The sequence below is a fragment of the Pan paniscus genome, chromosome 2 (assembly GCF_029289425.2).
Source record: "Pan paniscus chromosome 2, NHGRI_mPanPan1-v2.0_pri, whole genome shotgun sequence".
Classification (NCBI taxonomy): domain Eukaryota; kingdom Metazoa; phylum Chordata; class Mammalia; order Primates; family Hominidae; genus Pan; species Pan paniscus.
Window position 1 is genome coordinate 194,743,513 of NC_085926.1, and position 24,972 is coordinate 194,768,484.

At 41.5% G+C, this 24,972-nt stretch overlaps 1 protein-coding gene across 4 annotated transcripts in view; it reads left to right on the forward strand.

The window, feature by feature from the left end:
- The window catches only part of SENP5 (SUMO specific peptidase 5), a 66,793-nt gene that overhangs the window by 7,977 nt on the left and 33,844 nt on the right, over nucleotides 1-24,972 (forward strand). For all 4 annotated transcript variants that reach the window (XM_003806419.5, XM_024928402.4, XM_008953528.4 and 1 more), the window contains exons 2-5: nucleotides 9,318-10,861; nucleotides 23,630-23,735; nucleotides 23,887-24,025; nucleotides 24,327-24,374. In XM_003806419.5, coding sequence (XP_003806467.2) covers nucleotides 9,349-10,861; nucleotides 23,630-23,735; nucleotides 23,887-24,025; nucleotides 24,327-24,374 — 1,806 coding nt within the window. In that variant the 5' untranslated portion in view covers nucleotides 9,318-9,348. The remainder of the gene's footprint in view (nucleotides 1-9,317; nucleotides 10,862-23,629; nucleotides 23,736-23,886; nucleotides 24,026-24,326; nucleotides 24,375-24,972) is intronic.

Here is a 24,972-nt window from a genome sequence, read left to right on the forward strand (position 1 = left end):
ATCATAGCTCAGTGAAACTTTGACCTCCCATGCCCAAGCGATCCTTCCACCTCACCCTCCTGAGTAGATGGGAACACAGGCATGTACCACCACTTTTGGCTATTGTTTTTGGAGACAGGATCTCCCTGTGTTGCCCAGGCAGGTGATCTTGAAATCCTGGGCTCAAGCAATACTCCACCTCTGCCTCCCAAAGTGCTGGGATTACAGGCATAAGCCACCATGCCTGGCCGATATTGGCAGTATACCATAGTAAGCGTTTATTTGAATTACATTGTTTATTTCATATTAAGAAGTTTGTGTATATAGAAGTGATTTTTCCACTGATAAAGTAAAACATGATATTCTAAACCAGAGGTTCCTAAACTTTCTCTGTTTACACCCTCCTTAATATATTTTTTACATGTCCCTAAGCTTAACAGTTTGATTTATTAAATAATTAGGTTCAAACAGCTTAAGAAGTATTTATGGGCCAGGCGCTGTGGCTCACGCCTGTAATTCCAGCAGGCGGATCACGAGGTCAAGAGATCAAGACCATCCTTGCTAACACAGTGAAACCCCTTCTCTACTAAAAATACAAAAAAAATTAGCCGGGCCTGGTGGCGGGCGTCTATAGTCCCAGCTAGGCTGAGGCAGGAGAATGGCGTGAACCCGGGAGGCGGAGCTTCCAGTGAGCCGAGATTGCGCCACTGCACTCCAGCCTGGGCGACAGAGCGAGATTCTGTCTCAAAAAAAAAAGAAAAGAAAAAAGTATTTATGTTCTTGCAACCTAATTGACATCTAAGAAATACACAAATTGAAAGACAAAGTCAGAGAGATGTGATGGCTCATGTCTGTAATCTCAGCTCTTTCGGTGGGCAGATCACTTGAGTCCAGGAGTTTAAGACCAGTCTGGGCAACATAGACCTTATTTCTACAAAAAAAAAAAAAATTGCCAGGCGTGGTGGTGTGCGTCTCCTGTAGTCCCAGCTACTCAGGAGGCTGAGGGAGGATTGCTGGAGCCTGGAAAGTTGGGGCGAGCTCTGATTGCGCCAGTGCACTCCAGCCTGGGTGACAGAGTGAGACACTCTCAAAAAAATAAGAAAGAGAAAGACAAAATTACATTTTAATTTCATTCTTAAATAACCACAGTTATTTACCGTATATACTTGTTGAGCACTACAAAACCCAAACCGTGGAATCATATTGGACTCTGCCACCCACATTGCTTTTTACTTTTTAATTAAAAGAAATTTGCTTTTGGCTGGGCGTGGAGGCTCATGCCTATAATCCCAGCACTTTGGGAGGTTGAGGTGGGAAGATCGTTTGAGGCCAGGAGTTCAAGACCAGTCTGGGCAACATAGTGAGACCCCATCTCACTACCTTATTTTATTTTTTTTTAATTTTTAATTTTAAATATTTATTTAGAGATGGAGTCTCACTGTGTCACCCACGCTGGAGTGCAGTGGCATGATCTTGGCTCACTGCAGCCTCCACCTCCCTGGTTGAAGCGATTCTTCTGCCTCAGGCTCCTGAGAAGCTGGCCATTACTGGTGCCCACCACCACACATGGCTAATTTTTGTATTTTTAGTAAGAGACAGGGTTTCACCACGTTGGCCAGGCTGGTCTGGAACTCCTGACCTCAGGTGATCTGCCCTGCTCGACCTTCAAAAGTGCTGTCAGGTGTGCGCCACCGTGCCTGGCCACTATCTCGCTATTTTAAAAAATAAATAACATTTGTTTACATCTTTGTTTTCTCCACTCATTTTTTGTTCTAGATTGATATTTGCACAGTATTTTTTTTTTAAATCACAGCAACCAACAGATACTCAGCTTTGCAAAGATTATGATATCATCAAAAGGAACATAGTGTGATCTATTTTGAAGCTGAACTGTCTTGAACTAGTAGTTTATAAGGTGTTTGACAAGTATAGATTACTTTTTCCCTGTAATTTAGAATTTCCTGTTGTGCTCTTGTGAGTTCTCTACAGAATCCCAGGTTGCCTTGGGAACTGTGATCCTAAACTTTTGATAGTTTGGTGTATATGCTTTTAGACATTTTTCTCCAAACATTCAAGCATATGCATATATTTTTCCTTTTAACAAAAGTGGGCTGGTACATATTGGTCAGCAACTTCATTTTTTCCATTCAGCAGTGTATCATGGTAAAGGTGGTGGATTGAATATATACATTTAATTTTATGCCAGCCTGAAAATTTCATTAAAACAATGGAGGACTTAAAAACCCTCTAGATAACAAAGAACAGGAACAATGAGAATAACAACAATATCGTGAAAGCTGGAAAGCAGAAAAGACTAATGGCAACTAATTCACCAACTTGAGAAAGCTGTATCCTAAACCAACAGTGGAGAGAGCCTTCAAATAGTCATGTTATGTTACCAAACCCTTTAAAAGTCTCAAGATTAGCTGTGTCGTGTACTGTGGAGGTGGAGGTGGGACAGAAAATATGAGGAGTTGTTTGAAAGTCTGTTTCAGAAAAGTTTCCACTCCTGACCTCCCTTTCTTCTCCCCGTAGACATGAATAGGGTAACTAGAGACTTACTATCTGGAGTAGAAAACGATTATTATCTGGACTGAGGGATACCATGCATAGTTAAGGATAAGGTACTGTGCCTTATAGTGGAAATCTATATGCTGAAGGTAGAAACCTAGCTTTTTTTCCTGACTTAGTTCTCAGAATCTTGCCCTTTCTGCTGTTTCCCATTCACCAAAAGCAGCCTCTTTCAAGTCTTTGAGGTATTGTTTTGGTATAAACAACATGTCTTTAAATTACCTTTTTATTTTTATTTTTTTATGAGATGGAGTCTTCCTGTCACCCAGGCCAGAGTACGGTGGCATGATCTCCGCTCACTGCAATCTCCGTCTCTCGGGTTCAAGTGACTCTCCTGCCTCAGCCTCCCGAGTAGCTGAGATTACAGGCGCCTGCCACTATGTCTGGCTAATTTTTGTATTTTTAGTAGAGACAGGGTTTCACCACGTTGGCCAGGCTGGTCTCGAACTCCTGACCTCAAATGATCCGCCCGCCTCGGCCTCCCAAAGTGCTGGTAGTACAGGCATGAGCCACCATGCCCGGCCTAAATTACCTTTTTATAATGTAACTTTTGATTACTTAGTTTATGCTTTATCTGTTGACTTGAAGATGAAGATTGTTCTTTTTTACATCTGTTCCCCACGTCTGTGTACTTGCATACTTCTTATCTTCCCTCCAAGATACCACTGTATCTTCCCACTATAGGGATACTATAAGGGGCAGTGTTACCATTCCAGGTGAGATAATTCTTCATTGTTGTGTTTATTGCATGATACTTAGCATCCTTGGACCCCAGCGGTAAATGTCAATACCAACCTGAATGTATTACAGCAACCAAGAATTTCCCACACATTTCCAAATGTTAGGTTGAGGTGGTATGGAGTATCTGGTTGAGAAGCATTGGGTTAGATCAGTGTTTAGCTTATTACTATTATGTAAATGGTAGTCATAGTTAAGCCATGTAGTATACCAAGGTTTACAACCACTGTTTTCCCTTTCTTGTACATTTTTCTGTTGTCCCTGAAAGTAATTGTCTTTATCTTTTGTTTAGTGTTCTCTGTACCTACTACTAACTGCAAACTCTCTTCTGGTTGTCTGTTTCTCCTTTATTTGCATTCATACACTTTAGAAATTCTATCAGGATCACATTCTTGGAGCCTTTTGACTGACTTTTGACCACTCCCTTCTGGATTGGTGGCTCTCCAGGCTTGAGGCACATTGTGATTCTGCATCTATTTTTACTGTTATCTTTAGTATTCTTTTTGCCTGACTCTTGTTTTTGGATCTCATTTCCTGCATCCTGTGTCTTCTTGACTTACTCCCTTATTTGCCAGACTACCTTCTCCTGTGACTCTCTGAGAAGGATGCATGGGAGGTAAATATTTTGATAACTTACATCTCTGTAAACCTTTTTTGTTGTTATGTTAGTTTCAGTCTGTCATTTTGTGGTACTTTCTGGGAGATTGCTCAAAATTTTAAATGTTTTAATGTTTTACTTTTAACTTCGAAATAACTTCAAATTTACCGAAAAAAATTGCAAAATATTACAGTTTTTCTATATGCTTCACCTAGCTTTGCTCCGAAGTTTTGTTTCAGTTTTTTTTGTTTGTTTGAAGACATGGTCTCGCTCTGTTGCCCAGGCTGGAGTGCAGTGGCGTGATCTCGGCTCACTGCAACTTCTGCCTCCTGAGTTCAAGTGATTCTCCTGCCTCAGCCTCCCGAGTAGCTGGGATTTCAGGTTCATGCCACCGTGCCTGGCTAATTTTTGTATTTTTGGTAGAGACAGGGTTTCTCTATGTTGGCCAGGCTGGTCTTAAACTCCTGACCTTAGTTGATCCACCCACCTCAGCCTCCCAAAGTGCTGGGATCACAGGCATGAGCCACTGTGCCCAACCTTGCTTCAGTTTTTTTAAGGAGACAGAGTCTTGCTATGTTGCCCAGGCTGATCTTGAACTCTTGGGCTCAAACAATCCTTCTGTCTCCGCCTCCCACGTAGGTGGGTCTACAGGTGTGCACCACTGTACCTGGCCTCTCCAATGTTATAGAACTACAGCACATTGTCAAGGCCAGGCAATTAACGTTGAGAGAATACTGCTAACTGATCTGCACACCTTATTCCAATTTTGTCAGTTGTCACATGACTTTTCTTTTTCTGAACTGAGACTCAATCCAGGATTATACCTTGTTTAATTGTCGTCTCCTTAATCTCAGTCTTTCATTCTAGGACAGTCTGTCTTTCAGGACTTTGATTGGCGTGATTGAAGAGTATTAGCCAGTTATTCTTTTTTTTTTTTTTTTTTGAGACGGAGTTTTGCTCTTGTACCCCAGGCTGGAGTGCAATGGCGTGATTTCGGCTCACTGCCACCTGCGCCTCCTGGGTTCAAGCAATTCTCCTGCCTCAGCCTCCCGAGTAGCTGGATGACAGGTATGTGCCACCGTGCCCGGCTAATATTTGTATTTTTAGTAGAGACAGGGTTTCACTGTGTTGGCCAGACTGGTCTCGAACTCGTAACCTCAGGTGATCTGCCCACCTCGGCCTCCCAAAGTGTTGGGATTACAGGCGTGAGCCACCGCACCTGGCCCTTTTCCTTTTTTAATTTTTTTTGAGATAGGACATCACTCTGTTGCCCAGGCTAGAGTGCCTTGGTGCAGTCTCAGCTCACTGCAACCACAAACTCCTGGGCTCAGTTGATCCTCCCACCTCAGCCTTCTGAGTAGCTGGGACCACAGGCACATGCCACCACACTTGGCTAATTTTTATATTTTTTTGTAGAGATGGGGTTTCATCATGTTGCCCAGAGTGGTCTCAAACTCCTGGGCTCAAACAGTCCACCCATCTCAGCCTCCCAAAGTGTGAGATTGTAGGCTGAGCCACAGTTCCCTGCTGGTTGTTTTTAATATTTTGCTATTATAAACAATGCTGCAATGAATAGCCTTGTACATGTGTATATTTGTATTATTGTAGGCATGTCTTCAGGTAAATTCCTTAAAGTGGGGTTGCTGGATTAAAAGGTAAATACTTTTGTAGTTATTAAATGTTACCAGATTACCCTCCAAAAAGATTGGATCAATTTGTAGTCCTCCTAACAAAGTGTGGAAAGGCCCTTCTTCCCCACCAAGAGAATGTGTTATAATTTTTGCCAATTGTCTTATAAATGAATTTGGACATCTTTCTTAAGCTTAAGGAACATTTAAAAAGCTTTATTTGTAAATTGTCTCCTTATGTATTTTTCCTATTTTCCATTAGGCTTTTTTTCAATTATCCCTTAATTTAAGAGGTCTATATATTAGGGATATTAGGCCTTTATGATACATGTTGCAAATATTTTTTTCTAATTTATCAGTTGTCTTTTCATTTTGCTCATTTATTATTTTTTTTAACTTCCAAGCTTTCTGTTGAGTTTTTAATTTCTGCTATTATTTTTAATTTTCAAGACCCCTTTCTTGTTTTTGGCCATTCCTTTAGAAAAAGAATAACACCCTGTTCTTTTTTTTCAGTGGATATAATATTTGCTTTTGCTTCTTTGAGATAGCATTAGGTTTTTTTTTTTTTTTTTTTTTGAGACAGTCTTGGTCTGTCACCCAGGCTGGAGTGCAGTGGCTCAATTTTGGCTCACTGCAGCCTTCAGAACTCCCAGGTTCAAGCAATTCTCGTGTCTCAGCCTCCCGAGTAGCTGGGATTACAAGCACGTGCCACCACACCTGGCTAATTTTTTTGTATTTTTAGTAGGGTTGGGGTTTTACCTTGTTGGCCAGGTTGGTCTCGAACTCCTGACCTCAAGTGATCCGCCTGTCTTGGCCTCCCAAAGTGCTGGGATTATAGGTGTGAGCCACCACACTCAGCCCCCTCTTTTTTTTTTAATTGTGGTAAAATATACATAACATAAAATTTACTATTTTAACCATTTTTAGGTGTACAGTTCATTGGCATTAAAGTACATTCGCATTGCTGTGCAACCATCACCACCATTCATCTCCAGAACCTTTTTATCTTCCCAAACTGAAATTCTGTACCCATTAAGCAATAACTCCCTTTTCTCCCCCTCCCCGTTGGTTTATAAAAGTTGACTTTATATAGTTTTTGCTTTTATCTGTTTGTTTTGGTCTGTTTTTATCCCTAGACATCTGGTGATTCTTGGTCATCCTCTATTTTTTATTTTATTTTTTTGAGACAGAGTCTTGCTCTGTCGCCCAGGCTAGACTGCAGTGGTGCGATCTCAGTTCACCACAACCTCTGCCTCCCAGGTTCAGGCGATTCCTGTGCCTCAGCCTCCCAAGTAGCTGGGATTACAGGCGTGCACCACCATGCCCAGCTAATTTTTGTATTTTTAATAGAGATGGGGTTTTGCCATGTTGGCCAGGCTGGTCTCGAACTCCTGACCTCAAGTGCTCTGCCCACCTTGGCCTCCCAACGTATTGGGATTACAGGCGTGAGCCACCATGCCCATCCCGTCTAGTTGTTTTTAATAATGACCACTAAGAAACTGCTTGGGAACTCTTAACACATGGTGGGACGTGTCAACTTTGGGGTACACTGTGGGCCATTTTGTGGGGTAATATCTGTATCTTCATGGATTTTTTTTTTTTTTGGTGGACTAGTTATAGTCTCCAGAAAAGAATCTTCAGTCTGCTTGTATGGGTGAGACAGACTGCTAGCATTCTGGGAGATGAGTGGCAAAGTATGTTTGGAGTCTCATATGCAGTATATAATTCCATCTTCAAACTATGCCTGGAGTCCCTGTGTCTGCAGACTTTCCATTTTACTCTTTTTTACATTTTACATTTTACTATTTTATCTAAAGGATAAACTTCCAATCTTGGGTAGGGGAGGGTCACTTACCTGCCACGTGGAGTTAAGTAGGGATCTGGAGTCTCACTGCTTCTTAAACTTTAGGCCACCCTATTGAGTAATTGTTCAGACTTGTTTTGTTGCGACATCCCCAAATATCACTATCTGTTGGTTTTTTCTCCGTGAATGATCTGTTTTCCCCCAGGGACTAGTCGCCTTCTTGTGGGTATAGAGCTTCTTGCCAGTCTTATGGAAGCTGAGTGGGGAAGGGCCTGGAGGGGAATTCACGGTGTAAACTCATTTATCCTCCTGGTATACCCCTGTGCTCAGCTGTACATGATATACTGGACTATCCTGGGTCATCCTCCGCAGAAATTGAAACTTTCATTATCTGCCACGGTAGGAGATGGTATCTAGGAGTTTCACTGCTTCTTATTCAGACTTTGAGCCAGTGTTTCCTTTTCAGCACCACCCATACTCCTGACTTTCATAGGTATATGTTGCCTCTGCTTCTGAGCCTTTCTGCTTTCTGAGGTCCTGTAGCTGCTTCTTTTTTTTTTGGAGACGGAGCTTCACTCTTGATTCCCAGGCTGGAGTGCAGTGGCGCAATCTTGGCTCACTGCAACCTCCACCTCCCAGGTTCAAGCAATTCTTCTGCCTCAGCCTCCCAAGTAGCTGAGATTACAGGCACTCATCATCATGCCTGGCTAATTATTTTTGTATTTTTAGTAGAGACGGGGTTTCACCATGTTGGCCAGGCTGGTCTCGAACTCCTGACCTCAGGTAATCCATCTGCCTCGGCTTCCCAAAGTGCTGGGATTACAGGCATGGGCCACCACGCCTGGCCCTGTGTTCTCATTTGTAAAATGAAGGACGGGGAAGGGAGAGGAGACCAAATACCACTTAAGACTGATTCCATATTGACTTAATTATAGTTTGCTCATAGCAAAATAATTAGTTTCATACAGCAGATTTTTAAAAGAGCAGGTACTTCTGTTCTGTATAGTCATGCACCAGTAGATATTTAGTAAATACCTGTGATGTCAGCATCTCAAGAGGGAGGCCACGCTCCTCTGTTACCAGTCAAAGACTCTGGGTAGCCTTGCAAGGATAGGACTTTATCAAATGCTCTCACCCAGTGATGGTGCTGGATCTCAAGTGAATATAAGAAAAAAGAACCAACACAAGCATACACACATATACTGCAGGAACACACTCTAGAAGTAGATGGAAATGAATGACAGTCAAAACCAAACAATAACTTCCCCTCAGGATTTAATAAGATCTAATATTAGCGAAGGCTCTTTAGTCTAGAAAGAAAGGCACCAGTCACTGCAGGTAGAGTGGAAGAAAGACTATGAATCAGAAGCCAATATTCTAATTTCAGCTTGACAACAATTTACTCAGAAGTGCTGTATTAGCTTTCTGTGTATAAGTTTTCTCTGGGGAAAAAAATGGAGGACTGAACACATGTTTACCTCAGTTCCCTCTCCAAATCACACTGAGGTTACAGAAATCAGTTTTTTTTTTTTTTTTTGAGATGGAGTTTCGCTGTTGTCACCCAGGCTGGAGTGCAGTGGCGCGATTTTGGCTCAGTGCAACCTCCACCTCCCAGGTTCAAGCAATTCTCCTGCTTCAGCCTCCCCAGGAGCTGGTGTCAGGTGTGAGGATTACAAGCAATCCTTCCACCTTGGCTTCCCAGAGTGCTGGGATTGCAGGTGTGAGCCACTGCGCCTGGTCGAAAATGATTCTTAAGTTTATTTTTCTCAGAGGCAGGTGTACAGCAAATGGCTTTTTGTTAGACTACTCATGTCCTCCCTCCTCTCCAGTTTTCATTGTGATGAAAACCTTGGTCGGATAAGATTTCATTGTGTCTAATAGTCTAAATTGAAGTATATGTACTCTTTTTTTTTTCTCAATTTTCTACCTTAGTTACTGTGAATATGTCTTCATGACCTTATTTTTAGATAGAAATATAACTTACTTCTCTTCTTTACAGCTGCATCCAGATCTCATTATGCATCAGAAAAATGAAAAAACAGAGGAAAATTCTATGGAGGAAAGGAATCCACTTAGCCTTTTCTGAGAAATGGAATACTGGGTTTGGAGGCTTTAAGAAGTTTTATTTTCACCAACACTTGTGCATTCTGAAAGCTAAGCTGGGAAGGCCAGTTACTTGGAATAGACAGTTGAGACTTTTCCAGGGTAGAAAGAAAGCTCTTCAAATCCGGAAAACGTGGATCAAGGATGAACCCCTTTGTGCTAAGACCAAGTTCAATGTGGCTACTCAAAATGTTAGTACTTTGTCCTCTAAAGTGAAAAGAAAGGACGCTAAACACTTCATTTCCTCCTCAAAGACTCTCCTGAGACTCCAAGCAGAGAAGCTGTTGTCATCAGCAAAGAATTCTGACCATGAATACTGCAGAGAGACAAATCTCTTGAAGGCAGTTACTGACTTTCCATCAAATAGTGCTTTAGGTCAGGCCAATGGTCACAGACCTAGGACAGACCCACAACCTTCTGACTTTCCCATGAAGTTCAATGGGGAGAGCCAAAGTCCAGGTGAGAGTGGCACGATTGTGGTCACCTTGAACAACCATAAGAGAAAGGGCTTTTGTTACGGCTGCTGCCAAGGGCCGGAGCACCACAGGAATGGGGGACCCTTGATTCCAAAAAAGTTCCAACTTAACCAACATAGAAGAATAAAATTATCTCCTCTTATGATGTATGAGAAATTATCCATGATTAGATTTCGGTACAGGATTCTCAGATCCCAGCACTTCAGAACCAAAAGCAAGGTTTGCAAGCTAAGAAAAGCCCAGCGAAGCTGGGTACAGAAAGTCACTGGGGACCATCAAGAGACCCGTAGGGAGAACGGTGAGGGTGGCAGTTGCAGCCCATTTCCTTCCCCAGAACCTAAAGACCCTTCTTGTCGGCATCAGCCATACTTTCCAGATATGGACAGCAGTGCTGTGGTGAAGGGGACGAACTCTCATGTGCCTGATTGCCACACTAAAGGAAGCTCTTTCTTGGGCAAGGAGCTTAGTTTAGACGAAGCATTCCCTGACCAACAGAATGGCAGTGCCACAAACGCCTGGGACCAGTCATCCTGTTCTTCTCCTAAGTGGGAGTGTACAGAGCTGATTCATGACATCCCCTTACCAGAACATCGTTCTAATACCATGTTCATTTCAGAAACTGAAAGAGAAATTATGACTCTGGGTCAGGAGAATCAGACAAGTTCTGTCAATGATGACAGAGTAAAACTGTCAGTGTCTGGAGCAGATACATCTGTGAGTAGCGTAGATGGGCCTGTGTCCCAAAAGGCTGTTCAAAATGAGAACTCATACCAGATGGAGGAGGATGGATCTCTCAAGCAGAGCATTCTTAGTTCTGAGTTGCTGGACCACCCTTACTGTAAAAGTCCACTGGAGGCTCCCTTGGTGTGCAGTGGACTCAAACTAGAAAATCAAGTAGGAGGTGGAAAGAACAGTCAGAAAGCCTCTCCAGTGGATGATGAACAGCTGTCAGTCTGTCTTTCTGGTATGCACTTTTCCTTTATTCTCCCTCAAACTCCAAGCTCACATTTGCTGTGCATGATCCTTGCTAATAAGAGTCCTGTTTTTTTCTCCCACTCATGAATATTTCTTTAAACCAGTTAGTCTGCTTGAAGCCTTTTATATTGCTGCATTATGTAGATGTTCCATCATTTAATCCTCGTAGACACTTGCATTGATTCCATTTTTTCATAAGCTAATAGTGCGATGAAATTATGTCTTTACATTTATACATTTGTTTCTGTAAGCTAAATTCTCATTATTAGAATTGATGGTGAAGGAATATTCACACTTAAAATTTTAAGATAATTAAGTTACCCTCCAAAAAATTGAACCAGTTTACATTTGTTAAGCTTTGCCAGTCTTACAGATCACAGAGTTTTGTTTTAATTTGCATTTTTGAGTTTTAAGTTTGAACATCTGTTTCTGTGTTTATTGGCCACTTTTTTGTATGTGCATGGTTTTCCTTTGCCTATTTTTCTTTTTTTTGAGATGGAGTCTTACTCTGTCGCCAGGCTGGAGTGCAATGGTGAGATCTTGGCTCACCACAACCTCCGCCTCCTGGGTTCAAGTGATTCTCTTGTCTCAACCCCCCGAGTAGTTGGGATTACAGGCGCCCGCCACCATGCCTGGCTAATTTTTGTGTTTTTAGTAGAGATGGGGTTTCACCATGTTGGCCAGGCTGGTCTCGACCTCCTGACCTCACGTGATCTACCCACCTTGGCCTCCCAAAATGCTGGGATTACAGGCGTGAGACACCGTGCCCTGCCCCTTTGCCTATTTTTCAACTGGATTGTTTCTGTTTTATTTTTTTTTAATATAGGAGACGCTCAATGTACCAGGCACTGTGCTAGTTCCTAAGAATGTAGCAATGAACAGAATATATGACCTTCAGGGAACTTGGTGTCATTCTAGTCATAAAAATGTTTAATTGCTGATTATAAATGTCATAAGAATGGTCCCTCACGAAAGGTAAAAGCCTTCAGTACCCCAAAATTGTTTGATATTTTTGCTTAATAGGAGTTTTCAGTTCTTACATAGTAAAACTTATCTGTCTTTTTTTATTTTTTATTTTTTGGAGATGGAGTCTTGCTCTGTCACCCAGGCTGGAGTGCAGTGACGCAATCTCGGCTCACTGCAACCTCTGCTTCCCGGTTCAAGCAGTTCTCCTGCCTCAGCCTCCCAAGTAGCTGAGACTACAGGCACACGCTGCCATGCCCGGCTAATTTTTTGTATTTTAGTAGAGACAGTGTTTCACCATGTTGCCCAGGCTGGTCTCGAACTCCTGAGCTCAGGCAATCTGCCCGCCTCGGCCAGTCTGCCTAAAGTGCTAGGATTACAGGCATGAGCCACTGCGCCCGGCCTAAAACTTACCTATCTTTGACTTTGAGGCTTCTAGTTTTTACGTCATGCTTTAAGAAGCCTTCTCTTGTCAAAAATCTATCCCATAAGGTAAACTGGTGTAAACATTTCTTTGGAAGACAATATGATAGTATAAATTATGGCCCATTCAGGCAATAGTTTGCTAGCAGCTGTTTAAGAATATAGATCTATATTTTGATACTGAAAGACGTCTATATAAAGTGAAAACAGGCCAGGTGCTGTGGCTCACGCCTGTAATCCCAACACTTTGGGAGGCTGAGGTGGGCGGATCACCTGAGGTCAGGAGTTCAAGACGAGGCTGGTCAACATGGTGAAACCCCATCTCTACTAAAAATACAAAAATCAGCCAGGTGTTGTGGTGCGTGTCTGTGATCCCAGCTACTTAGGAGGCTGAGGCAGGGAGAATCGCTTGAACCTGGGAGGCGGAGGTTGCAGTGAGCTTAGGTTATGCCACCGTGCTCCAGCCTGGGTGACAGAGCGAGACTCTGTCTCACCAAAAAAAAAAAAGAAAAAAAGTGAAAACAGTAAGTTGCAAAATGGTATGAAACCATTTTGTTAAAAGATATATATGACATATGTAGGATGAGTGTGTGTATATATGTGTGCATATGCATTTGTATAGGACATCTGGACAGATATTATTACCATTGGCTTTGGGGAGCTAGTTAAGAGGTTTATTTCTTGGTAGTTGAAACAGTTCTGAGCACTTTCTCTTTCCAACCATTAAGTATAATAAATTCTTCTGGCTGGGCACGGTGGCTCATGCCTGTTATCCCAGCACTTTGGGAGGCTGAGGCGGGTGGATCATGAGGTCAGGAGATCGAGACCATCCTGGTTAACATGGTGAAACCCCGTCCCTACTAAAAATTTAAAAAATTAGCCGGGCGTGGTGGCAGGTGCCTGTAGTCCCCGCTAGAATGGTGTGAATGGGGGAGGCAGAGCTTGCATTGAGCTGAGATCGCGCCACTGCACTGCAGCCTGGGCGACAGAGCAAGACTCTGTCTCAAAAAAAATAAAAATAAATAAATTAATAAATAAATTCTTCCTCATAGAAAGACACAAAGTACAGAGTCCTAGCAAATTAAAAAAAAAAACACCAAAAAAACTCTTGTCTATACTGTCCTAGAGTAAAGCCAGATTTCCCTACTGAGGTTAGCAGACGCATGATACTTACACCTGAAAAAAATTAGCATTTACCCACAAATGCCAATTAACCTTTATAGATGTAACACTTTCAAATACAATTGATAAATTGAATATGCACATAGTAAAACCTTTAGCATGACCTGAGGAAGTAGGAATTCTTACAGAATTCATGTTTAGTGACAATATAATTCACTATTTTAATAGGCCAAAGGGGAAAAAAATGGTATCTCAGCAAGTGCTGAAAAACCTGTTAGTAAGATTGTTTCCTTTTGTGTTTAAATCTCTTAGAAAACTAGTAATAAAGGAAGCTTCCTTGAATTACTAAAGAATATCAATCAGAAGCCAATAGCAGTTTCAGGTTTAAGAGAATGAAGTAAGCTCATGGACTCTCTTCTTCCTCCTACCAAATCCATAGAAATTATGAAAAAATATTAAAAACACATGTGTCTTCATACTCACAAACAAGGAGGAGACAGTTTTGGTAGATCAGAAACAGAATCAGCTCCCACTGGGCAAAAAGTAGAGGAGGTCCAGGCGGGCAGAAGGAAGATTAGTACAGGGAAGTGGTGTGATACTGAGTGCTCGTATTTCTGGAGATGGTGGAAGTGGAGAGGAAAGGGGACACCCATGGTAAAGACTGAGTAGTTGGGGAATCTCTCCCTGCCTGTGCCACATGTCAGCAAAGAACAAATCTGTTATCAAGCCAAAATTCTAAGGACAAGAGACAGGATACTCACCCACACACGTACGCCTTGTAACACTTGGCAAGAGTGAGGAACATCCATTTTCAGAACAGCTGCTGGGGTTCTTAGTGTCCTTATTCCCACTGAAAATAGTTCAAGGCAGAGCAGCAGCTACTGCCCATCATAGCCCTTTGCCCTCAATTCTCAGCAAGTTACCTAAATAGAGATAAACTAACAGTCTATCACCATCCTCTGAGAAAAGCCAACACAATGAAATAGACAAATTCAGCAAATAACAGAACTAAACCTCAGTATTGATTAATGGGGCAATGAGTACAATAGATAATCCTTTAACGGACTTCTACAACATGAGCCACTATTGAGTTCTGTGGTGTGCTGAATGCTGGCTTGTCTCTAATATGACTGCACATTATGCTTCTTTCAGTGGATTTACATGTTTAAGAGTCAGTTATACTTAGGGGAGATTTACTTGTTGCAGTTTCATAATTTTATTCAGTATTACATAAAATGATGAAATATGAGTGTAAGAAGAAAGCTCCTCCCTTGAAAACCAAGGTGAATGCTTCGTAATGACAGTAGCGGGTTGCTGCAAAAAAAATTAATACTGATACGCTTATGCAAGACAACTGTAAAAGATTTGAGGGAGTGTATGAAAGTCTAGAACTCTGTACTGAGATTACTTTGCAAGTTCTTTAAGTTCTTGCTTCACTTTAAAGTTCTAACCTCTATGTCATGAGTATGCCAGGAGATAATGGAAGGGAAACTGAAGAAATTAGGGATGTTTTCTAGAACTGAAAAGAAAGGTCTGAGTCTAAAGTTGAAAGGCTTTGTAAGTGCCAATCAGGATTAAAACACACAAATACATACACAAACTCACACTAAATTTAGTGTAGTAAAATTATAGCACATCCAAGAGAAATAACTTGGATGGTTACTTCTTTTGGAGGGAAAAGGGATAGATTCCTGTGCCACAGAACATTCCAGATGGATTAAAAGTTTGGCTAATTAAAACCAAATACACAGAAATGTGTACACGAATGCTTGTAACAGCATTGTTCATAATAGCCAGAAAGTGAAAACAACCTAAATGTTCAACAACTGATGAATGGATAAATAAAATTTGGTATATCTATACAATGGAATATTATTCTATAAAAGGAATAAACACCGATATATACTTAAATGTGGATGCACCTTGGAAACATGCTAAGTGAAAAGCCAGACACAAAAGGCCTTATAACATATGATTTCATTCATTTGAAATGTCCAGAATAGGCAAATACATAGAGATATAAAGTAGATTAATGGTTGCCAGGAGCTGGGAAGAAGGGGAATGAGAGGTGACTGTTAATGGGTATAGAGTTTCTTTGTGGGGTAATGGAGGTGTTCTGGAATTAGGTAGTAGTGATAGTTACACAATCTGAATATATTAAAAAACAGTGAATTGTGTTCCTTAATGGGGCAAATTTTGTGGTGTGTGAATCACATCTCAATAAAGCTGTTAAAAAGAAACAAATATAGGCCGGCCACGGTGGCTCACATCTGTAATCCCAGCACTTTAGGAGGCTGAGGCAGAAGGATCGCTTGAGGGCAGGAGTTTGAGACCAGCCTGGGCAACATAGCAATATAAATACATAGAGGGATGTATATAAATTTAGCGAGACTCTATCGCTACAAAAAATAAAATTATCTGCATGTGGTGGTGCATGCCTGTAGTCACAGCTACTCAGATGGATGAGGTGGGAGGACTGCTTGAAGCCAGGAGTTTGAGGTTGAAGTCAGCTATGGTAGCTCGACTGCATTGCAGCCTGGGTGACAGCAAGACCTTGTCTCTCTCTTTTTTTTGAGACGGAGTCTCGCTCTCTCTCCCAGGCTGGAGTGCAGTGGCGCGATCTTTGCTTACTGCAACCTCTGCCTCCTGGATTCAAGCGATTCTCCTGCCTCAGCCTCCGGAGTAGCTGGGACTATAGGCACGTGCCACCACGCCCTGCTAATTTTTTGTATTTTTAGTAGAGACGGGGTTTCACTGTGTTAGCCAGGATGGTCTCAATCTCCTGACCTCATGATCCACCTGCCTCAGCCTCCCAAAGTGCTGGGATTACAGGCGTGAGTCACCGCGCCCAGCCGACCTTGACTCTTAAAAAAAGAAAAAAAAATACAGGAAATCATTCTTTTTAAGTTTTTGGTTTCTTTGTTTGTGACAGAGTCTCCCTCTGTCTCCCAGGCTAGAGTGCAGAGGCGTGATCTCAGCTCACTGCAAACTCCGCCTCCCGGGTTCAAGCGATTCTCGTGCCTCAGCCTCTGGAGTAGCCAGGACCACAGAGGTGCGCCACTATGTGCCTGGCTAATTTTTTTGTATTTTTAGTAGAGATGGGGTTTCACCATGTTGGCCAGGCTGGTCTTGAACTCCTGACCTCAAGTGATCTGCCTGGCTTAGCCTCCCAAAGTGCTGGGATTACAGGCATGAGCCACTGTGCCTGACCTAAAGATTACTTTTAATTGACAAAATTCTATATATTTATGGGGTACAATGTGATGTTTTGATATATGTTTACTTTGTGAAATAAATCAAGATAATCAGCATATCCATCACTCACTTCGTCGTGAGAACATTTAAAATCGATTCTCATCTATTTTCAAGATACAGTACATTATTATTAACTATAGTCACCAGACTGTACAATAGATCTCTAGGACCGCTTCCTCCTGTCTAACGGAAGCTTTATGACCCTTGACCAACATCTTCCAATTCTCTGCCCCACCCGCAGCCCCTGGTAACCACCGTTGATTCTCTACGTCTATGAGTTTGACTTTAGATTCCACATATAAGTGAGATCATGCAGTATATTTCTTTGTGTCTGGCATATTTCACATATTATGCTCCAGATTCATCCATGTTGCAGATGACAGGATGTTTTAAGGCTGAATTGTATTCCACTGTGTATATATACTACATTTTCTTTCTCCATTCATCCACTCATGGGCATTGAGGTTGATGCCATGTCTTGGCTATTGTGGATAGTGCCACAGTGAGTATGGGGTGCAGGTACCTCTTCAACACACTGATTTCATTGTCTTTGAAATACACTCAGAAATGGAATTGCTGGATCCTATGGTAGTTCTATTTTTAATTTTTTGAGGAACCTGTATACTGTTTTCCTTCATGGCTGTGCTAATTCACATTCCCACCAACAGTGTACAGGGTTCCCCTTTCTCCACATTCAAGTCCTTTGCCTGCTTTTTAAATTGGGTTATGATCTTGCTATTCAGTTGTTTGAGCAGGAGCCCATTTTTATAATCTTATATTGATAAGACATTTTTGCCCATGATAGGAAGCTCAGAAGCAATGAAAATATACCAAATTGACTCTACAAACTTTAAATCTTGTGTGCATGTGTGTGTCTATAGCAAAAGTTAGATGAAAATTTAAAAATTTAGATATGCATGCCCTTTTACCCAGAAATTTAACTTGTAGTAGGTGTGTCCAAGGGAAACAGTAGAACTAGGATAGATCAAGAGTTTGAATTGTTACATTATTTAGAGGTAAAAATAAATGGCCATCAGTAGGGAATTGGTTACAATACAGTATGCATTTTTTCAGGGAAAAGAGAACTGTCCATGATATAGGGAATGGAAAAAAGCAGCTTCAAGAAGAGTAAGTTTAGGCCGGGCGCGGTGGCTCATGCCTGTAATCCCAGCACTTTGGGAGGCCGAGGTGGGTGGATCACCTGAGGTCAGGAGTTCAAGACTAGCCTGACCAATATGGTGAAACTCCGTCTCTACTAAAAATACAAAAATTAGCCAGGCATGGTGTCATGCGCCTGTAGTCCCAGCTACTTGGTAGGCTGAGACAGGAGAATTGCTTGTACTTGTGAGTTGGAGGTTGCAGTGAGTTGAGATCGCACCACTGCACTCCAGCCTGGGTGACAGAGTGAGACTCCGTCTCAAAAAAAAAAAAAAAAAAAAATTTAGTGTGTTTAAGAAATACATGTTCAAAGGGCTTGAAAGTCCAAAAGGAATTATGGGCTCACTGCCATTTATTTAAAAATATTTATGGTCGTGTATTAGAAAAAATAACTACTTAAAAGCTTGTTTCCACATATAAAGTAAATGTTTATTAAAAAGTCCAACTCTTTTTTTCTAGATATTAATGTGGTTGTTTTTTTTTTTTTTTTTTTTTTGGAGACAGAGTTTTGATCTTGTTGCCCAGGCTGGAGTGCAGTGGTGTGATCTCGGCTCACGGTGGCCTCCGCTTCCTGGGTTCAAGCAATTTTCCTGCCTCAGCCTCCCGAGTAGTTGGGATGACAGGTGCCTGCCACCACGCCCGGCTAATTTTGTATTTTTAGTAGAGACAGGGTTTCTCCATGTTGGTCAGGCTTGTCTCAAACTCCCAAACTCAGGTGATCCACCCGCCTTATCCTCCCAAAGTGCTGGGATTACAAATGTGAGCCACTGCACCCGGCCTAATGTGTTATTTTTAATTTAGTGCTTTGGAAAAAAGTTAAGGTAGATCCTTACCTCATTCTTTACACCAAAATGAATTCTAGCTGTTAATAAAATATTTAGTTGCGAGTTCTTTCTTTTTTTTTTAATTTATTCCCATGGGTCTGGGAACCAATGAAATTAGTTGGTAGTTCTAATAGTGTTTATTGAGTGATTTGCTCTTTTCCCTGTGGTTCAGAAATGCAACCTACCACTGAGTCTCTTTGGATTTGATCTGTATTCCATGCTGGCTCTATTTGCCTTAATTAGCGTAGTTTTATCATTTGACAGGACCTGGCGCTCCTTATTCACCTCTCTCCTTTAATTCTTTTCAAAAATTTCTAGGAATTTCTCACATTTTTGTCCCAAGGTAAATTTTGGATTTATTTTGTAATCTTTTAAAAAAGTATGGTTTTTACTTGTTGTTGCATTATATTTATAGATTAATTTAGGGACAGGTGCTTTCATTGCAAAAGACTTCCTGTCCCTTAATCATATTTCCCATCTTTTCACTTAGGTTTTGCACATTGCTTATGTTTGTTCTTAGATACTGTATACCTTCCTTACTGTTGATGGGCCCTTTCTGAGGTTTGCACTGTGTTTTGTTGGAGAACCATGTGCTTGCATTTCTTATGTGCACAGCACGGGGAACCTCGTTCCACATCCAGGGTGGAATGTGACCCAGGTCAGTTGCATCAAACGAAAACTGTCCAGTGCCGTTAGTTTAACATCATGGCTACTTTTAACTTCTTTTTTTGTATTTTTTTTGAGACGGAGTCTTACTCTGTCACCCAGGCTGGAGTGCAGTGGCACAATCTCAGCTCGCTGCAAGCTCCGTCTCCCATGTTCACGCCATTCTCCTGCCTCCCGAGTAGGCGCCCGCCGCCACCATGCCCGGCTAATTTTTTGTATTTTTTAGTAGAGACAGGGTTCCACCGTGTTAGCCAGGATGGTCTCGATCTCCTGACCTCGGGATCCACCCACTTCGGCCTCCCAAAGTGCTGGGATTACAGGCGTAAGCCACCGCGCCCAGCCTTACTTTTAACTTCTTTTTTTAAAAAAGTTCTTTTTTATTTTTTCAATTATTTGTGAGGCAGGGTCTGGTTCTGTTGCCCAAGCTGGAGTGCCGTGGTGGAATCTTGGCTCACTGCAGTGTTTGCCTCCCAGGCTCAACCCATCCTCCCACCTCACCCTCCCGAGTAGCTGGGACTACAGGCATGTGCCAACGTGCTTGGCTAATTTTTGTATTTTTTGTAGAGAAGCAGTCTCACTTTGTTGCCCAGACTGGTCTTGAACTTCTGAGCTTAAGCAATCCTTCTGTCTCAGCCTCCCAAAGTGCTAGGATTACAGGCGTGAGCCACCGTGCCTGGCCGGATACTTTAAATTCTAAAATGACACCTCAGGTTTTGTTTTTTATATTACTACCTTTTGTACTTGCAGAGTGCTCTGTAATTTGAACTCCAGTTTTTGTCTGTTGTTTATTCCTAACATTTTATCCTTTGTTTCTTGGATCACTTTGAAATTTTAGTACTTTGAGAGTAAAATAAATTGTGTATACCAATTGCATTTTTCCTTTTTTAGTTGATCAGTTTAGTGAAAGCAAGTGGGTAAAGAATGGTGGATTTAACTGTCATTTTATAAAATCTGTTTCTGAGTAAAATAAATTGTATATACCAAGTGCATTTTTCCTTTTTTAGTTGATTAGTTTAATGAAAGCAAGTGGATAAAGAATGGTGGATTTAACTGTCATTTTATAAAATCTGTTTCTGGATAGTTCTTGGCCCACAGATATTAAAAAGGAAAGGTGAAGAACCAAGTTGTTTTTTTAGAGAAAAGATAACAGATATTTCTTGCTTTGTAAGTGGCATAGCATGATAGTTAACAGCCCAGTTTCTGTAGTCACGGGACCTGCAATCAGGATCTTAGTTCTACCACATGCTGGTTAAGTGCCCTTGGGGAGGTAACTTAACCTCTCAAAGCTTCTAATGTCTCCATTTGATTGACTGGTTGATTGATTGATTGATTGAGATGAGGTCTCGCTCTGTTGCCCAGACTGGAGTGCAGTGGCATAATCTCGGCTCACTACAGCCTCTGCCTCCCAGGTTCAAGCGATTTTCCTGCCTCAGTCTCCCAAGTAGCTGAGATTACAGGCACGCTAACATGCCCGGCTAATTTTTGTAGTTTTAGCATAGACAGGGTTTCACCATGTTGGCCAGGCTGGTCTTGAATTCTTGACCTCAGGTGATCCACCCGCCTTCCAAAGTGCTGGGATTACAGGCATGAGCCACCGCACCTGGCCCAGTGTCTCTATTTGTAAAGTAGGGATACTATCTTAACACCCAGGGAGGCTATAAGAACTAAATGAGACATGCTAGTGCTTGTCTTATGAGTATTTTTTAACTGTTGTTTTACTTCTGGTCCCAGTGAGATAATGGTGTGTGTAAGTGAGACACTGTCATCTAGGGTTCTCCTTGAAGATCGTACCTTGAAGGGCATTTCTACTGAATAAGAAATCCATGTTTATCATCTGAAAATGAAAATAAAGATACAGATAAGAGGAAAATGTGTAATAATTTAGAATCTCCATCATTCTACCACCAGAAATAACATTGTTAACAAGAGCACCACGATACTAGTTTGAAATTCACGTCCATATCCCATTGTGGGGGACACTGCCTTCTTATTTGAGGAGCCTCAAAGTTGTGGGGCCTAAAGTTTAATTTTTATTGTTGTTAGGGGTATTATTTTACAACGAAAAATAATTCTCAATGCAGTTTCTCAAATGGCGGGATTCCTTATCTTCCATTGGGCCCATTCCCCCATGTAGACACAAGGTTATGATTAGGTAACTGTAAGATGTGAAATAGTAAACACTAGAGGCAAGTATATGGTCTGTTCCTGGATTAGAAGCCCCAAATCTTTATCTGATACCCTGATGAAGTTGGAGCATGGGACTATCTTCCTGTCGACTGTATTTGCCCAAAGCCTAGAGCAGAATGGACGTGAGAAAGGACCTCTTTTCTGTTTACTGTACCCTGACCTTTGCTCCTATGTTAAGCCTTGAAAATTGAGAGGTACTCTGGTGGGAGATTAACAGGAGGAAAAATAAATTGTTCACTTCTTTGTCTGTCTGTCCCCTCATAAAAGACAAAACACTTCATTCCCAAGACACTCTTATCATCTTTTCTATCCTGTTTATATCAATGCATGGCAGAGGCCATTCTTGGAGTTACAAAGGGAGCTGGTTGAGATATGTGGCTAACAATCCTTATTTTTCCTGTCTTAACTCAGCAGACTTAACCGTCAGACTGATGGTTAGCTAGTTTGTTGCTCTGCCCATTCACCACTGGTGAACAGCCTAAGTCATGTCTGTACTTTTGTGAGCGTCTAAGCCTTGCCTCAGCTTTTTTGTATTTACTTAGAAATAATGTCCTGGGTGGCCGGGCGCGGTGGCTCACGCCTGTAATCTCAGTACTTTGGGGAGACAAGGCAGGTGGATCACCTGAGGTCAGGAGTTCGAGACCAGCCTGGCCAACATGGTGAAACCCCATCTCTACAAAAAAAAAATACAAAAATTAGCTGGGCGTGGTGGCGGGCGCCTGTAATCCCAGCTACTCATGAGGCTGAGGTAGGAGAATCACTTGAACCCAGGAGGGGTAGCTTGCAGTGAGCCAAAATCGCACCATTGCACTCCAGCCTGGGTGAAAAGAGCAAGACTTTGTCTTAAAAAAAAAAAAAAAAAGAAAAGTAAGAACGTCCTGGGTTTATTTCCTGGGGCTTTTCTAGGTTCAGTGGATCATTCAGGGATATATATAAGCACATATACATGTTACTTACATTTACCTGAAGACTGTCCTATGGTGTGGCCAAAAAGCCACCTTTAAATTTTATTTCTCATCTTGGGAGGCTGGAGCGAGAGGATCACTTGAGGCCAGAAGTTCAAGACCAGCCTGAGCAACATAGCAAGACCCCCATCTTAAAAAAAAAAAATTAAAAAATTAGTGTGGTTTCACTTGCGTATAGTCCCAGCTAACTATCCAAGCAGGAGGATGGCTTGAGCCCAGGAGTTTGAGGCTGTAGTGAGCTATGATTGTGTTACTATGCCCCAGCCAGGATGATAGAAAGAGACCCCATCTCCAAAAAATTCTATTTACTGTCTTAAAATGTGCTTCACTAGCTGGGTGCGGTGGCTCACGCCTGTAATCCCAGCACTTTCTGAGGCCGAGGCGGGCGGATCACAAGGTCAGGAGATCAAGACCACCCTGGCTAACATGGTGAAACCCCGTCTCTACTAAAAATACAAAAAATTAGCCGGGCGTGGTGGCAGGTGCCTGTAGTCACAGCTATTCGGGAGGATGAGGCAGGAGAATGGCATGAACCCGGGAGGTGGAGCTTGTAGTGAGCAGAGATCGTGCCACTGCACTCCAGTCTGGGCAACAGAGCGAGACTCCATCTCAAAAAAAAAAAAAAGTGCCTCACTAGCTGTTATCCAGTTGAGCTCACCTCACAGGGTTATTTGGTGTCATGAGTATAATAACTTATCAAGTTGTATGATATTGTCCCTTGCTGATACTAAAGTACATACCTTTACCAAATAATAGAGTCACAGTGATCTCATCAGTTAATGCTAAATGTGATTTTAAAACAATAATTCTTTCAGTTACCAAAAGGATAGGCACATTTGACTATGTGATTAAGCCCTTTAGAAGTCACGCTTTAAGAGAAGGTTAAGCTGTGGGAAGCTGTTAGTATTTCCTTCTAGCTATCCATTCCTTCTCTAACAATGCATCAGTAACTTACAAATCTAACGTGAAATGATTCCTCACAGTATGTCTCTCTAGATTGCATTGGTTAGAGCCTAATATATTTTATTTTTTACAAAAGACATAACTTTAAAAATATAGTATCAATATTATATAGTAATATAGGTTAACCACTGTATGTGTTAAGTGCTGTGTATAGGTTAAGTGTTTGGAGAATGACTCTACTGAAAATGGCTTGTTTTTCCATCTTAACTTTTCTTTCTTCCTTTATTTAAGGATTCCTAGATGAGGTTATGAAGAAGTATGGCAGTTTGGTTCCACTCAGTGAAAAAGAAGTCCTTGGAAGATTAAAAGATGTCTTTAATGAAGACTTTTCTAATAGGTATATAAACGATGCTAAAGTTAAGCCCTTGAAAATAAAATTTTTGGCATATATGACTTTTCTCTTGATTTACAGAAAAAAAGATATTTAGCAGTAAATTGAGAAGTACTCATGTTTTTTTACCTTTTGTTTCAAAATCTTTCTCTTTCAGAAAACCATTTATCAATAGGGAAATAACAAACTATCGGGCCAGACATCAAAAATGTAACTTCCGTATCTTCTATAATAAACACATGCTGGATATGGACGACCTGGCGACTCTGGATGGTCAGAACTGGCTGAATGACCAGGTTAGTATATTGTAGTTTGTCAGTGTGGAGAAGTTGCAGAGGATGTTAGTCAATAAAATATAATCTCTAGTTTGGCTTCTCAGTTGTCTTTTGGAATAAGGATTCTTCATTCTTTACTGGTTACTTGCCCCAGGATCCAAACGGTTTGATTACTGTTGGCAGTAATAATATATTATTTATTCTGATTGGTATGTACTGAATTGTATAGGGTTAGTAGCCTGGTTTTATTTATTTCTTTTGTTTTTCTTTCTCCAACTTACTGGCAGAGATAGTAAGCTGGTTTTATGTTGACTTTTTATAGGTCATTAATATGTATGGTGAGCTGATAATGGATGCAGTCCCAGACAAAGTAAGTGAAAACTTCCTCTTCTGCAGGAGAGAGTGTCCTTGTGTATTAAAACGAGTAGTTTTTTTGTTTTTACATTTGATGTAATTATCTGACATTCCTTAAATTTTTTAAAAGAAGAGTTCAATTTTGTCTTGATCATGTACTGGGCTTGACCGTAAGTTCCATCAAATCACTTCTTTTTGTTCTTTTTGAGATGGAGTTTTGCTCTTGTTGCCCAGGCTGGAGTGCAATGGCGTGATCTCGGCTCATTGCAACCTCCATCTCCCGGGTTCAAGTGATTCTCCTGTCTCAGCCTCCCGACTAGCTGGGATTATAGGCACGTGCCACCATGCCTGGCTAATTTTTGTATTTTTAGTAGAGACAGGGTTTCATCATATTAGTCAGGCTGGTCTCGAACTCCTGACCTCAGGTGATCCGCCTCTGCCTTGGTCTCCCAAAGTGCTGGGATTACAGGTGTGAGCCACAGCGCCTGGCCCCATCAAATCACTTCGGCATAAGAAAATCACTGTGCAATTGTTTTCCTATTTATTTGTGTTAGGGTAGGTATGTTTGTTGATATCTGGAGAGGGCCTTTTTTTGGTGGGGCGATGTGCAAAAG